This window comes from Gadus chalcogrammus, chromosome 8, assembly GCF_026213295.1.
Source record: "Gadus chalcogrammus isolate NIFS_2021 chromosome 8, NIFS_Gcha_1.0, whole genome shotgun sequence".
NCBI classification, from domain to species: Eukaryota; Metazoa; Chordata; class Actinopteri; order Gadiformes; family Gadidae; genus Gadus; species Gadus chalcogrammus.
The window spans coordinates 20262975-20278055 of record NC_079419.1 but is presented as its reverse complement, the minus strand read 5'-3'; the positions used below and the strand labels follow the sequence as shown (position 1 = coordinate 20278055).

At 45.2% G+C, this 15081-nt stretch overlaps 2 protein-coding genes across 3 annotated transcripts in view; one reads left to right on the top strand and one right to left on the bottom strand.

Annotated features, from left to right (window-relative positions):
• The first annotated feature begins 3527 nt into the window (after positions 1–3527).
• On the top strand, positions 3528–13242 carry pgap6 (post-glycosylphosphatidylinositol attachment to proteins 6). Of its 2 annotated transcripts, none has more exons than XM_056596924.1 (13): positions 3528–3673; positions 4003–4192; positions 4644–4845; positions 5253–5380; positions 5780–6048; positions 6455–6786; positions 7117–7213; positions 8079–8193; positions 8550–8689; positions 9475–9653; positions 10264–10410; positions 10776–10892; positions 11445–13242. In XM_056596924.1, exons 1-13 carry the CDS (start codon positions 3610–3612, stop codon positions 11760–11762), a joined length of 2298 nt encoding a protein of 765 aa, XP_056452899.1. In that variant the 5' UTR covers positions 3528–3609; the 3' UTR covers positions 11763–13242. The 2 variants fall into 2 exon arrangements, with proteins under 2 accessions (XP_056452899.1, XP_056452898.1); XM_056596923.1 differs by having other exon boundaries at positions 8547–8689.
• A 303-nt stretch (positions 13243–13545) lies between these two features.
• rgs11 (regulator of G protein signaling 11) overlaps positions 13546–15081 on the bottom strand; it is an 11441-nt gene continuing 9905 nt past the window's right edge. The window contains 1 exon segment of the mRNA XM_056596929.1: positions 13546–14989. Coding sequence (XP_056452904.1) covers positions 14857–14989 — 133 coding nt within the window. The 3' untranslated portion in view covers positions 13546–14856.

The following is a 15081-nucleotide window of genomic DNA, read 5'->3' as shown; positions in this document are numbered from 1 at the left end:
ATTAGTCACGAAATAAAATGTTATAAAAATTATAAGTTATAAAAAAATATATATAACTTATAAAAAATTAAAATAATTGCGCCATCAAAAGACGAGGACGTGTTCGTCAATTGGAAGAAAGTGCATTCCATCAACACGCAGGTGTTTTTGATGCAACTTTTACTTTTAACATAGCCTACTGGATGTTGTTGCAAAGTGGCCTGGATCTTCAGCTACCCATGATTCGCGCATTTTAATGGTGAGCGGTCTGAGGCAGCTTTTTGAGATGTACCAGTTGGGTGTCACTTGCTGGGTGACAGTGACTATCCATGCAAGACGTGGCTCTAGACACCCTACCTTAATCCACAACCGGGAGCACAGTTAAAGTGTAACATGTAAGTGATTACGCAGATTACGCTTAGTCCTATGCGTAAAACACATCGTATTGGCTCTTTGCGAGCACACAAACATACACGAAATGTTGTGGAGAGAGGAATTGGGCAGATGAAACGTCGGTTTCATGTCCTCCACGGCGAAATACGCCTCACGGGCAAGCACAGTAATCACTGTATGTGCCATTCTACACAACCTTTGCAAGCGGAGGAACATTCCACAGCCAGACGATGATGATGATGATGATGATGATGATGATGATGATGATGATGATGGCGATCAACATTACAAGGAATTTGGCCGTGTGGAACCGAGTGGACAGGCATTTAGGGATCACTTTGAAAACACATTTTAGGTAAACACCTTGGCACAAATCAGTCAACACTTGGGTAGTTCGTAACATTTATTTTCTTTTAGATTTTACGTATTTTTATTGTTTGCTTTCTCTCTCTCTTGAATGTGCAGGCTACAACGTCATTATCGTAGTCTGCACAAAATTGTCATCATGCGTGTATTCTGCTAACTGCACTATAACTACTTAATAGGAATTAATTTCTAGCCTAGGCTATTTCCTTGTTTTTCGGTGATTCAGTGGGCTCGTCTGAACAACCAATCACCGAACTGACCGCTTCTAAACTCGTGCACGAGAATTGACGTAATCCATAGCAACGGCGCGTCACTCTTAGTTCACTCTTTGTGATTTATCCTTAGTAAGAGTAGGTCTCAGCGGCTTTGTGAATAACTTTTAAGAAAAAACTCCTACGTAAAATGTTTTAGCGCGAGTTAGGAGCACTCCTAGCGGTAAGATAAAATGCTTTGTGAATACGGCCCCTGATCACCAATTGGCTAAACCGTTCCTGCCTCCAACTTAATAGAAATAAAATTGTAGGAATGATTTTCACCAAAACAAAATGTAACATTGTGTTGAATATAACAAACTCAAAACATTAGTATTGTGCCACAATTTAAGTATCTGGGCATTATTATTGATTCTTATCTTTCTTTCAAAGCACAAATTAAGAAAGTGTACAACAGGGTCAAGTTTAGCCTAGCCAATTTTAAATATATTAGAAACGCACTTACTTTTAATGCTGCCAAACTATACATGGATGCCATGATTATGTCACATCTGACATACTGTACGACAAGCTGGGGACAAACTAACAGTTTGTCATTGAAGCCAATAGCAACTCTTTACAAGAAAACACTCAAAGTTTTGGACCAGAAGCCTAACAGGTCACATCATTGTATTATATCAAATAACTATAAACTGCTGAGCTGGGAAGATGTAATCAAATATAAAAAACTCATTCATAATCCAACCCAAAAGCAGCAATCAGATCACAAGAGGCACCACACGGGGTGACCTTCTAATTCCATTTAGGAAAAGCACATTTGGTAAACAATAATTTTCTGTTAGAGCAATACAAGATTGGATTTCACTGCCTACAACTATCAGAGATATACATACATTCTCTACTTTTGCATCACACCTTAAAATATGTGTCCGACAACTGTTCTGCACACAATAATATCTGTCAGAGATGATGTGTCTGCTTGATGTGACAGTCATTGTTGCCGCGGCTCCATCTCTGTTACCTGCCATGTTCTGTCTTGTATGTGCCTTCAATGTGACCTCTGTGGCCTCTTTTCCCTTGTCCCCTGTGTATTGTTTTGTTACTTGAACTGCTTTGACGTCTATGCCATCATCTGTGCTTGTTCTTGCTCCAAATGTGTGCAATATGTTTGTGCAATTGTTTTTCTTTTTCCCCTTTCGCTTAGGCCTGCTGTAATTATAAATGTAATGTGTTTTATTCATATTAGGGGTACTTCTTTGTTAAGCATTTTCCCTTCATAATTAACTCTCTCGTCATATTTATATTTTTTCCGTTAGTGTTCTTGACTACAAGGGTTTAATTTCCCCAGAATTTCAAAGATTTTTCAGGTATATGCTTTTAAGAAAGCCCTTAATTCACTTGAGAAATGTGTGCTTGGAGGTTTCTGGATGTTTATCAATAGACAATTGACAATAGACAATTTCCATGTGAATGATGCTGCAGTTTAGATTGATCAGTGGCTCAATGGGATAATGCCTTGTGCAGGTGATCCTTAGGTTGAGAGTTCGAATCCTGATTAAAGCATGCTGAACATGACATTCGGCCATTGCTTTGCAGCTCACCTGAAAGCCGAGGCACAGTATTGCATTAAGTGGAACATCTTTCCTTCACTTTGCTACTACTGTATATTATCCAGAATAGTGAAAACTGCCAGCAAAATAATTGGCCCACAGCAGCTCTCCATCTGGGCAGGTTGTGAGGAAGGCCCGGTGCATTTCAGCCAGCTCTGACCGTCCCCTCTGGGAGGAACCATCGGGTTGAAGGTACAGGCTGCCAAGGGTAAGGTGCAATAGGTATAACATTTCCTATATTCCTAGTGCAATAAATGCACTTAACAAGTGTTAAAACTGGACGGCAATTTCAATAAGCACTAAAGTGCTTTCTTTTTCAAATGGAATATACTTTTATTAACGAACAGTCGTATTTTATTTTGTTGTTTGTCTAGGGTCAGCTTTTTTTGTCTCATGTCTTTGTATATGTTGTATTTGTGTCTTTACCACTGCTGTAAAGTACAGAACTGAACAAGAATACACTCCCTCCCGCTCCCTCCGCTCAACCTCTGCTGGACTACTATGTATCCCCACATCACGACTCACTTCAATGGGTGCCCGGTCATTCAGCTGTTCAGCACCCAGGCTCTGGAACTCCCTCCCCCCACACATAAACAGTCAGACACCATTACAACCTTCAAGTCACAACTCAAACTCACCTGTTCAAACTCGCACACAACGTCTAACTGATCACTGTTTTGATTGTTGTTTTTTTTGTTTTGTTTGTCTTGTTTTTGTTTTAATTATTTCTTATTGCTTATGTTTATTTATTTATTTTTTATTTATTTATTTTTTTATTTTTTTCCACATTGTCTTTTTTTTAAAAAAATGTATGATGACTATATGCTCTGTAAGGTGACCTTGGGTGTTTTGAAAGGCGCCTCTAAATTAAATGTATTATTATTATTATTATTAAAATAACATCAATAACAATCCACCAACCACCGCTGACGTCACAGTGTTTACCCTCCAACCCGGAAGTGGCGGCGGGTCGAACTCTGCTTCGATTGGCTCGTGTTGTTGGACGTGAGAGCTAACATGTAAAGGCTCAGAAAGTTGACACGGGGAAAATGGAATTTCATATTATTCTATGTTTTCTCTTCGTTGCACTGACCGCTGTGTCCTCCGAAGACGGTGAGTATTTCATGTGTTTAATGTCCTTTAGACCGACGGCTGCTATCAGTGACCTCGCTAGAAGGTAGATATCCGCGGATGATCAATATTAATGTCCTGCTGTGGGGGATGTGTACCAATTATAGGTACCTCCTGAATCTTTATCCCTGTTAAACATACTGTATGTTAAATGTATAAGTGCTATATTGTCTGATTAATCTGTTTTAACCCGGCTGTTAGTCCAGTTCCAATGGTCCTTGATGGACATGTTCCAGGACCTATCAGCCATTTGGCTTCGCCAACCAGTATGCTAGAAGCTGAGTGTGAGTGCGTTTGTCCTGTGGGTTCAGATGGACAGGTGGTCTTCGTCAAGGAGCTGTCGTCCAAGCCGGCCCAGAAGCTGTCCCGGTACGGCTGGTTCGGCAGCGCCCGGCTGCAGAGGTTTGTGATACCGGAGGACGCGGCCGTCGCGCGGTGGCGCTTCACGGTCACCAAGGGCCACAGATTCCCCGGCTTCTGTGGAGAGCACAATGTGACCATGTGAGCACTTTAATGACCATGGACCCCCCTATTTATTCCCCTGGCAGCTACCCCCTCTTTCCTTTTCCCTTTCCTGTTTTGACTACTCTATATTTTTAGAATAACTGCATGTTTCCCCTCAGCCTCACTCCTCTCTCTTCGCAACATAATGCTTCCTTTTGTTGATGTATTTATTCTATACTACACGCATTAATGCTTAAGACCTAATTGTTCAATATTCAAGACTTCAGTTTGAGTATTGAGATATTATTAAACTATTATTATTATTACTATAATGATAGTAATTATTATTATAGCTATATTAGCTATTTATTATCACTAATTCTACTCATAAAACGATGTATTGTACAGAGTAGGCCGGTAAAACCAGAAGAAACAGAGAGCGCAGCTCTCCTGTGTGTTCTGCGTGTCCCTCATGCAGTCTCCTCCTCTTCCTCTTCCTCTTCCTCAGTCATATCCGGTGGGGCGCGCCCCCGGTCGTTAACCCTGTGGGCCAGATGTTTCCCAACGACACAGCGTGGAGCCTCGCCCACTCTCTGCACCTGCCGGTGACCTCTCAGGCCACGGCGACCTTTAACCTCTCGGACCCCAGCCCTGGGGATTGGTATGTGGCCGCACACCTGCCCAGAGACGACGGGCGCATCGAACAGAAGGTGGGTAGTGAACCAATAGAATAAGTGAAGTAGGTTACGCAAGTTCAGCATTAGCCTGTTCTTAATTGAGCATAAGAGCAGAATACAACATAGTGCATGCAAAGTTTCAACCTCCTCATGTTCTTTGTTGTGTTTAGCTCTTATGCTTAATTAAGAACAGGCTTTGTTAAGACAAACTATTTCAACGTCTTGAGGTCTAACGAGGATAAAAATATGTGTATAGATCAGATCCAGGATAAGGTTGTCGTGGTTTGTGGATCAGTGCAAAGGTTTATGCAAAAAGTTTTTTTGCCACCCTAGTAAGCATAAACAAAATGTTTAACATATTTCTTGTCATCTAAATGTTGTCTGACTCTTTCTGACTCTGTCTCTCCTCCCTCCCTCCCCCTCGTCTCTCACCCACTTAGGGCTTTCCGTCCTGCTCCTACTACTTCCAGCCCCAGCTGTCAATCAGGAGGGCCGTGGACACGCCCATCCTCCAGCCGACCTCCGGTCTTCCTCAGGCCGCCGCCCCGGACCGACCTGCTCGGCTAAAGTGAGGCTGCTGTCTGTATGCTCTGTTCTTGTAGTCGTGATGTATAGCGGGCTGTGGCCAAACCATACTGAGGGGTCAATCATGCTACAGGGCCAAAGATACAAAGAGTCACTTATTCAGTTGTATATGATGGTCTGATGATATGAAGACTGTGTTTATCTTTATGAATGAATAAATCTGTCAAAGAACTTAGTAGGAGATGGTAGTCTGCAGTCCCTTAGGTTATTTATTTAGGGGACGACTTGATTGCGGACTAATCATCACAGTATTGAGGTTTTATTTCACTGGCTAGGGGGGCTGTTATGCTCATTCATTCATGTTCTAAAGGTTCAGTTGACCAATCAAGGTGGCCTGGTCAGAAGTACCGGTGGTATAATTCTGTTTCTTTACGATCACCAGATTGTTTGTTCCGGAGTTTGTCTCCTCTCTGTCGGTGTCTTTGACGGACTGCCACTCGCAGACGGACCCGGGTGAAGGGGCGTGTCCGTTGGTCTTGAGACTTGGCTCCGCCTCTGCTTTGAAAGAGGGTCTTGTGACGGTGAACTGCTCGACCAATGGCTGCTCTGTAACACTCCTGGCCCCGCCCTGGCACACCTGGCTCCGCGTTGTTGTGGAGAGCAAACGTGAGAACCACACAGTGACCTTCAACGTCTCTTCAAATTACACAGGTGGGCTACGTCAACACAACACTTTAGCTCAATTCTTATTGGTCATTGTAGCACAGCTGCTTATTGGCCCCATCTCTGCGCCCGCCCCCTGGTGGACTGTAGCACCCGGTCGGCTGGATGTATCCATCAAACTATGTTGTCAACTTGTGATGAGGCGATATACAAATGGGAGTGTCCACCTGGAGGTATGATGGATAGATCTCCCTCCAGTTGCTACAGTTCACTGGGTAGGCTGGTAGACTGTCCTACCCACCATACATCTAGGTGGACCCTCCCACTCAGGATGTCCCCAAGTCACAGGGGAGAGCAGATTATGAAAGAGTCTGATAATGGGTGATCACACTCCCACCCGTTGGTCAAATAGGGACCCGTTCAACGCCTTTGAAGATGAATTTATAATTTCCAGTGAGCTGCAAGCCTCAAAGCGTTGGCCTGTCGCCGGACATCATCGCGACCCACGGCAACAACAGCGACCGCAACGCAACACTGGCGGGCAACCGCACTGCGGCCGCAGAGGTGGACCCCCCGGGCGAGCTGTCCGTGGCGGGAGCGCTGTCGCCGGGGTGCGTGTGGGACGTCCCAGTGCTGGCGGAGGAGCTGGACGTGCTGTCTGTTCGCTTCTCCCCGGCGAGCGGCCCTAACGTGAGCGTGGCGCGCTCCAACCCCACGCTGCTCAGCTACCCCCTGCACACACTCACCAGCGGGGGCACGCTCAGCCTGCAGCTCACACTGAACACTGTGAGTAGCACCCGCACGCACGCACGCACGCACGCACGCCCGCACCCACGCCCGCACGCACGCACGCCAGCACGCCCGCACCCACACACGCACGCACGCACGCACGCACGCACGCACGCACGCACGCACGCACGCACAGATCAATACTGCTTCATTCAATCTATCTGTTCTGTCTTTCATTGACTGTTCTTTTCCTGTGTGTGTGTGTGTGTGTGTGTGTGTGTGTGTGTGTGTGTGTGTGTGTGTGTGTGTGTGTGTGTGTGTGTGTGTGTGTGTGTGTGTGTGTGTGTGTGTGTGTGTGTGTGTGTGTGTGTGTGTGTGTGTGTGCAGACCAGTACCTCCCTGGGGAACAGCAGCAGTGTGGCAGCCTGTCTCTCGCCCTGGGCTCCGGTCCTCGGTCTCAGCGGCTCCCAGCCCTGTCAGACAGGTACAGCGCCCTCCTCAGGGCCTCCCCCTCATGTTGTCGACGCTGTCATGACTTCAGCATTGGGCCAACCTCGTCATAAGGCTCCCTGAATAAGCATGTTCAATATCGTTGTTCCCAAACATGATTAACCACACGAGCTGAAATAACCTGAATGGCGTCATATCCCCTGTACCCCTTAACTTACGGGAAAACACACAGAACAGCAATCCAGTATAGACCTGATTTATTGATTGACTTGCCTACCGGGATGAACGCCATGACGAGTGGCTCGAGCCAGTCACCAAGCTAATGCCGAGTTTACCACACATAGACTTTATTCAGGGCGGTTGTTTAAAAAAGATTAATAAAATAAAGGATTTATCCAGAGATAAAAAAGCCATGGGAAGTGTTTCCCATACATTGACTGGTTCATGGATTAACACTGGATAATCCAGTGTTGTAACCACACACTGTTTACTTTAAATATAGAGTAGCTAAGCTAAGCGATGGTTTGGCTTGTTGTCAATCAATTATTTTTTATTGACCCTTTCAATGGAGGGGTCAAATGTCAAAATTGAACAACTGGTTCTTGAGATATATCGAACTGTTGTGTCTCATCGATTGTCATTTTTGCATACGGTATATTGTTTTTATATTGACTGACTCCACCTAAACCTACATCTACTAAAATCGGTCTACCTTTTGCTCTAACTGCTCTACTTATAATGCACTATACCTTTCTTGGTGTGTGTGTGTGTGTGTGTGTGTGTGTGTGTGTGTGTGTGTGTGTGTGTGTGTGTGTGTGTGTGTGTGTGTGTGTGTGTGTGTGTGTGTGTGTGTGTGTGTGTGTGTGTGTGTGTGTGTGTGTGTGTGTGCGACCCTGTAGCCTTGTTCCCAGGTTACCGTCTCCATGTAAACAGCAGCTCTCCCAAGGCTGTGATCAGGCTGCCCTTTCCCCAGGCCGCTACGTGGTACCTCTCTCTGCAGCTCACCTGCAACAGGTAAAGCACACACGCACATACCTGTCCTGTGCCAGCATGTGAACGGGTAGACCGGGCATAGGGGGCTGAACTGGCCTGGAGTGGAACCCCAAGACCACTACACTGCCCTGTCTGTGGCGCAGCAGCAGAAGCAGAAGCCATGCTATGTCCACCATGACTGTATCTGGTTCAATAATGTCCTTATCCTGTTGGCTGACAATCTAATAGTCATACAGCACACTAAAGTCTGTGTGTGTGTGTGTGTGTGTGTGTGTGTGTGTGTGTGTGTGTGTGTGTGTGTGTGTGTGTGTGTGTGTGTGTGTGTGTGTGTGTGTGTGTGTGTGTGTGTGTGTGTGTGTGTGTGTCCGTCCCAGCAGTGGTTGCGGTAACGTGTCGGTGGTTTCCGTGGTGCCTGAGGTGTCGGTCAGTGCGTGTGTGGAGGACTGCGGGACCTACGGGGAGTGCAGGCTTCTGCGCTCAAACACCTACCTGTACGCTGCATGCGTCTGCAAGGCTGGTAGGACCCACACACCACACACACGCACGCACGTGTGTGCGCGCGCGCGCACGCACAGGCAGGCATTCTAGTTAAACAGGTTTCAAAAGTGTTTGCGGTCCTTTTATTTGAACCGAGCTGATTCCATTCACCTTCCTTCAGTTGCTGATGTCACACCCGCGTAGCTTTGACCTTCATCACCTAAACACAGCCTCCGAGATTATGAACAGTACGACAGAAAACATCACAGCATTTGGTTTTTCCTGTATTATCTCCTAAACAGCTCTCTGGTAAATGAAGTTCTTTGGTTGGTGCTTGGTTGCTAACCACCTGGAGCCCAGAAAGAGCAGAATGAAAGCCGGTCCTCCAGGAAATGGTGCCAACTATGTTGGTGTTCAACCACCGAGAGTACACTGACGCCCTAATGACAACATACAAATAAAAACAAACAAAAAACAAATGTACAATAGATATAAACAGTTGGTCAAACAACCAGAACAACATTTGAATATAGATAAATAATACAATAAAAATACAATAGATGGAGGACAGACTCTGACTCGGACACTAGTGCTGAGACCATGGGGCTGAGCACAGTTAGTGTGTGTGTATGTGCTTCCCACAGTTGTTTTGTACAGAACGCAAGTATAGAACAGAGAGTAAATAGTTGTGTGTGTGTGTGTGTGTGTGTGTGTGTGTGTGTGTGTGTGTGTGTGTGTGTGTGTGTGTGGTGTGTGTGTGTGTGTGTGTGTGTGTGTGTGTGTGTGTGTGTGTGTGTGTGTGTGTGTGTGCGCGTGCGTGCGCAGGCTGGAGCGGGTGGGGCTGTACGGACGGCTCGGCAGCGCTGTCGTACGGGCGCCAGGTGACCGCCACCCTACTGCTCACGCTCAGTAACCTCCTGTTCCTGCCTGCCATCGTGGTGGCGGCGCGGCGGTGCTACGTCACGGAGGCCTCTGTCTACCTCTTCACGCTGTTCTTCTCCACGGTAACACGCAGCACGAGGCCCGCGGTGACACGTGGTGTTTAGATGGGGTGATGTCGTGCTTTATCAACTATTCCCTTTGCGTTAGACTGTTACATGACATACTTATACATGTTTAATGTCTGCTAAGCTATGTCTGAGCAAGGGAGGGTACTCGGCCCACGAGAACGCCCCTTGGTTACTGCCTGAAACAGCTCGTTGGCGCTCAAACTTTAGTGGCCGGTGCTGAAGTGCAGAAGTCCCGCCTCCCGGCTAGCCGTAATGTTTACAACTTCTCGGGGGGGGGGACCCACGCGCAAAGCGTTTGAACGACTGCAACAGAGTGGGCGTGCTGACCAATCACAGCAGACTGGGCTACTCAGGAGGCGGGCCTTAAAGCGACATGATACAAAACAGAACGTTTTTGAAAGACGCTGAAATTGTTTTTGCAGAGATTAACAGTGAGAATAATAAGGACTTTTGTTAACATACAGGCATGTGTATTAGTATCCCCAAATGCAATTATTAACCCTAAAAAAGCATGATATGGGATCTTTAAACAAAGGACTCTTGCTTAGGCTATAGACCGTATTACTGACCGTAAACAATCCTAAAACCATCTCTATTTTTGTAGTTCTACCATGCCTGCGACCAGCCTGGCGTGGCCGTGATGTGCATCATGGACTACGACACCCTGCAGTTCTGTGACTTCCTGGGCTCCGTGTGCTCCATCTGGGTCACCCTCCTCTGCATGGCCCGCGTCCGCGACACTCTCAAATATGTAAGGCACAGATTTGGCTTGCACAACTTCTACAGTTACAGAATTACTACAGTAAAACTAAAGAGGATACCATTTTATTATGTTGAATTTGTTTAGTTTAAATCTTCTTCTGAATTTCCCGTCCGGGATCAATAAAGTATAATTTAGTGTTATTCTACAAATGTATTTGGGGTCAGTGGTTTAGGGGGTTGGACACCAAGCTGACAGATACTAGGTGAGATCCACAACGTCTTCAGTCTACTTCCACGCATCCTCGAGCAAAATGTCTAACCCTTAATGCTCATTAATTAATGGAATATGATACATCATTATAACATGTTCAAATGTGTGTGTGTGTGTGTGTGTGTGTCTGTGTGTGTGTGCAGACTCTGTTTGTGCTGGGGGCTCTGCTGATAGCGATGTCCATGCAGTTGGACCGCCGGGGGCTGTGGAACATGCTGGGCCCAGTGCTCTGTGCAGTGCTGGCCCTGGTCATCGCCTGGGTAAGACACTAGCAGCCCCTCCTGCTCAGCGCTGCGTGGTAGCACCACTCCTCCCCAGCAGGTGGCAGTAATGAGGCCTCAAATGGGCAAGGGATCCTGGGTCCCATTCAAACCAGAGTGTGGAGTTGTTGCTCTTTTAGTGTTTAAATGGGTTTCCACTTTGGGTACTCGGGTTTCCTAACACCCAGAAAATAAGTACTACACGCTCGGGAGAAAGTACCATGTCGTGTTATTACATGTAATGCAATGTGGTTTAAGTGTGTTTTTAGAACCATATGAATAGCTGACATTTAAGAGCATCTTTCTGAATACGATAAAAAAAAAAAAAAGTGTAATGCGACAACATAATTCTAGGCTCGGCATGCTAGCCGCTCGACTAGGAGCTAGGCTAGACCTAAAGCTATGCCACGTTAAAAGAGAGGCTAAACGGTTGGTACGTTTCTGGACGTCACCCCACCACCAAGCGTCTGTCTTGCGTTGCTTTGTACACCGTGATAAGAGCAGCAGTAGCTCCACACAGCCTAACGGTGGTGGTGCCCCCCCCCCCTCCAGGTGTACCGGGGCGTGCGGCGGCGCCACTGCTACCCCCCGTCCTGGCGGCGCTGGCTGCTGTACCTGGTGCCCGGCCTGCTGTGCGCGCTGGTGGGCGTGTGCGTGTACATCTTCGCCGAGACGGAGGACAACTACCTGTACACCCACTCCGTGTGGCACGTGCTGGTGGCCCTCAGCGTGGTGTTCCTGCTGCCGCCCCGCGAGAGGAGCAGGGAGGCCTGGGGCTGGAGTCGCGGCTGGGCGGGCTCCTGGAGCCCCCGCGTCTGTGGCTACACGCTGTGCCACGGCAGCAAGGAGGAGCTGTACACCGTCAGCTAGCTGCCATGCACACGCACACACGCACACACGCACACACACACGCACACACACACACACACACACACACACACACACACACACACACACACACACACACACACACACACACACACACACACACACACACACACACACACGCGTCTCTAGATTCAGAGACGTGTCAACATATGATGACACAAATATCTAAACACACACACACATGCATCATTAAGTAGCTTAAGAATGTTATGAACAGCAATGTTTGACTTTTGTCTTTTTGGATATCTTTATAGAGAGTACAGATATATTTATATGAGGCGAAATATTCATTTTCTTTCCGACCTTCTGCGTTTGTGTTTTTTCGTTTTTTTTGCCGGGCAAAATTCCTGAATGGTTCACCAATGTTTTTAAGGTCCCTGCAAGCATGTCTGCTGCAAATAATTAATACCGCAAACCTCAAATGCTACGAGGTTAGCATTGAATCACTCCTCAAGCAAACTTTTGTAACCTTTTTTTGTATTTGGTTAATGCACTTCTTATCTCATTGGTCAGCTGCAATCATCAGGCGTCCAGTGACTTTAAATCTAGTTTTAGATTACATTTTTCTTGAATCAAGCACTTTGGATGATTGTGAGGCGAAAGGTGCCACTACTTATAGCAGTCCTGCTGGGTCGTTGCAGATGCAGGTGTCCGCAACGTCACAGATGAATGTATCTAATCTCTATAGCATTGTCCCACGCCTCCCCGCCTTTTTAGTGTGTGTGTGTGTGTGAGACTGTACAGATTGTATAAGTAAATCAACGCCCTCTACTCTGAACCAGGGAGGTTGTGGTAGCCTCCCTACACACGGCTTTAGGCTCTTCAATTGATCTATCTACTGTCAGTGGTGATGGGTTCTGATTCTGTACTGTATTATTTTACCTCAAGTTGATTTCTTATTTTTATTGTGACATATGTTCAATCAAACGAGATGCACACTTCCACTTTGAAAGCCTTTCTCGAATTGCTGTTATTATGTTATTTTTGTTGTGTGTGCGAAGGTTTTTTCTTATATTTCTTTCGTAGGATGAGGAATATCTAAATCTTCAAGATGTCTTCTTTTACGAGCTCCAGTAGCGCCCCCCAGCGGCTGCCATTTACCATCTCAACATTTACCTTAAAACGCTCCACTTTAATGTGCACTATTCAGCAATGTCCCGCCTGAATTCAGACGACCAAAAATATAAAATCTTGAATTTCAAATAAGCAGTTGTTTGGTTTTGATTACTGTGCGCATGAGCATGGGTGTCTAAAGCCCTGAATGAACCTACGTCATAAAAAATAACAGAAATAATGGACACGCACGCAATCCGACTACTGCCTTGATTCAACCATTTCAAACTTTTGCACCTTTAACAACCTAGCTATTCTATATTTTATCTCCAATGTATTCAAACTTTATCATTTTAGCTATTTGTTTAACACTTCACTTTATTTGATTCGAACCATTTACAATTTTTTAAAATGTTGTGCATGTTTACATTGATTACTCCATTGAGACTGAACAAATCTTTTCACTTAATTTAAGCCATTCCACATTTCTTTACGTCTTAAACTATGTGGCTTAAAATAAAAAGTGTTGTATTTATGTGTTTAAATTAATTTGATTGTGGGGTCGGCTTCGACATATTCATAATTACAATTTATTTAGAAATAGTTTAGATGGGGGTGGGGGGGGGACAAATTCATGTTTTACAAAAGTTGACCCATAAAGTCAAGACTTCGGATAAAAAACGAATATTAGCTGTAGCAACATTTGGTTGATTTCAATGCAACAAAAAACACCACTGTTTTGCATTTATACTATGTTCTCTTCTGTTTTTGAGTTTATGTAGGCGTATCTCTGGACGACCGCCAGAGGAAGCTAGTGTGAAGACATGTAAAGAAGAAATGGTCACAAAACAATTGAGAAATAAAAAGTAATCCGTATTTATAACAGATCGTGTTCTATGAATCAGTACAAATCCACAATGTTTCACGGAGAGGGCAAGTTAGTGGAAGACATTGTTGTATTTTATTTCATCTAATGTCCCTTCCTATCCATTCCCTATAATTATTAACCCATACACAAAACACAGACACTGCCGTGACAGTTTATTGTCATGGCAACATGCTGGAGTAAAATCAACAGGCTACAACAAGGAGGAGCCATGGTAATGGAACGAAGCTTAGACATGACACAAGCATGTGTGACATGAGACATTTAGATCACACAGTTGACAAAACAAATAATTTAAACCCTGACCATTTTAACAGGAAATCTTCTAGGAAATATCTTCATGGGGACTTCAATGGTCTGGCATATTCGGCAAAATGAAAGTAAAACATTAAACCACATTTAGCAGGGGACTTCATGACCCTTGTTCTGTAAAAAGTTATCTATTTTTGACCTTCCATGCACTTGTACTGAAGAGGCATACAAACTGCAAACTGGACATTTGAAGATTGAAGTTTGGATTAAGGGAAAGAATGAACTGTGGAAACAACTGAAAAAACAGACATACAAACCATTAACTAAGATGGGATTGTAAGAGTGGGTATAATCCATAACTGGTAGCAAAGTGGAACATTAGCTTTTATAACTGTTATAACCGTGTGCTCTATTTATAATGATCTGTGAAACAAGTAAACTTTGTTATTATACTTATTGCAATTTGTAAACTATGCCAAAAGTGAGATAGGGAACTCCTTCGGATGGTTACTATGGTGACTCGTAGAGAAAAAGAGAAATTTAGAGAACATTAAAGCAGTAGAAAGATGGAAGTGCCGGATTTCCTAGAACTTTTATTGGTGTGATGTCACATTATTGCAGAGCCTTTAAAATCTGTACGCAGAGGAGAAGAGGAAACGATCAGTTGTTTCCCTCAACACTTCTCCAGAGCACCACGTTTAATAAGCTATCTCGACTGGAGCGGTAGTTTAAAGTGACTCGTGTGTCAGCTGGGGATATCTATTAGCGTGATAGCTATTCAAAAGGAGTGAGCAAAGTGATGGTAAGCTAAAGTAAAGTTGTGTGAAAAGCTATTGTTGTGTTGATGATGATGATGATGTTGATGGCGTCCTGTGACGTGACGCGTCAAACCTGGGAGACAGCGGACGAGTTCGCACCCGCCTGTCCCGCCCCCTGCCCGTCTTGCTCTGTTGCCGTAGCGATCACCTTGGCGGGGGAGGGGCTAGAGTGTCGCTGGCGTCGCATGAAGGGAAACACGCTGAAAGAGAGAGTGAATTAGAGGAAGGAGGGGGGAGAGAGAGAGAGAGAGAGAGAGAGAGAGAGAGAGAGAGAGAGAGAGAGAGAGAGAGA

Excerpts from the sequence above, each read along its gene's own strand:
- pgap6 (XM_056596923.1), top strand. The coding sequence starts at position 3,610 with ATGGAATTTCATATTATTCTATGTTTTCTCTTCGTTGCACTGACCGCT. Across the intron at positions 6,787-7,116 it reads TGCAGCTCACACTGAACACT|ACCAGTACCTCCCTGGGGAA; the intron begins GTGAGTAGCACC and ends GTGTGTGTGCAG. Across the intron at positions 10,893-11,444 it reads TGGCCCTGGTCATCGCCTGG|GTGTACCGGGGCGTGCGGCG; the intron begins GTAAGACACTAG and ends CCCCCCCTCCAG.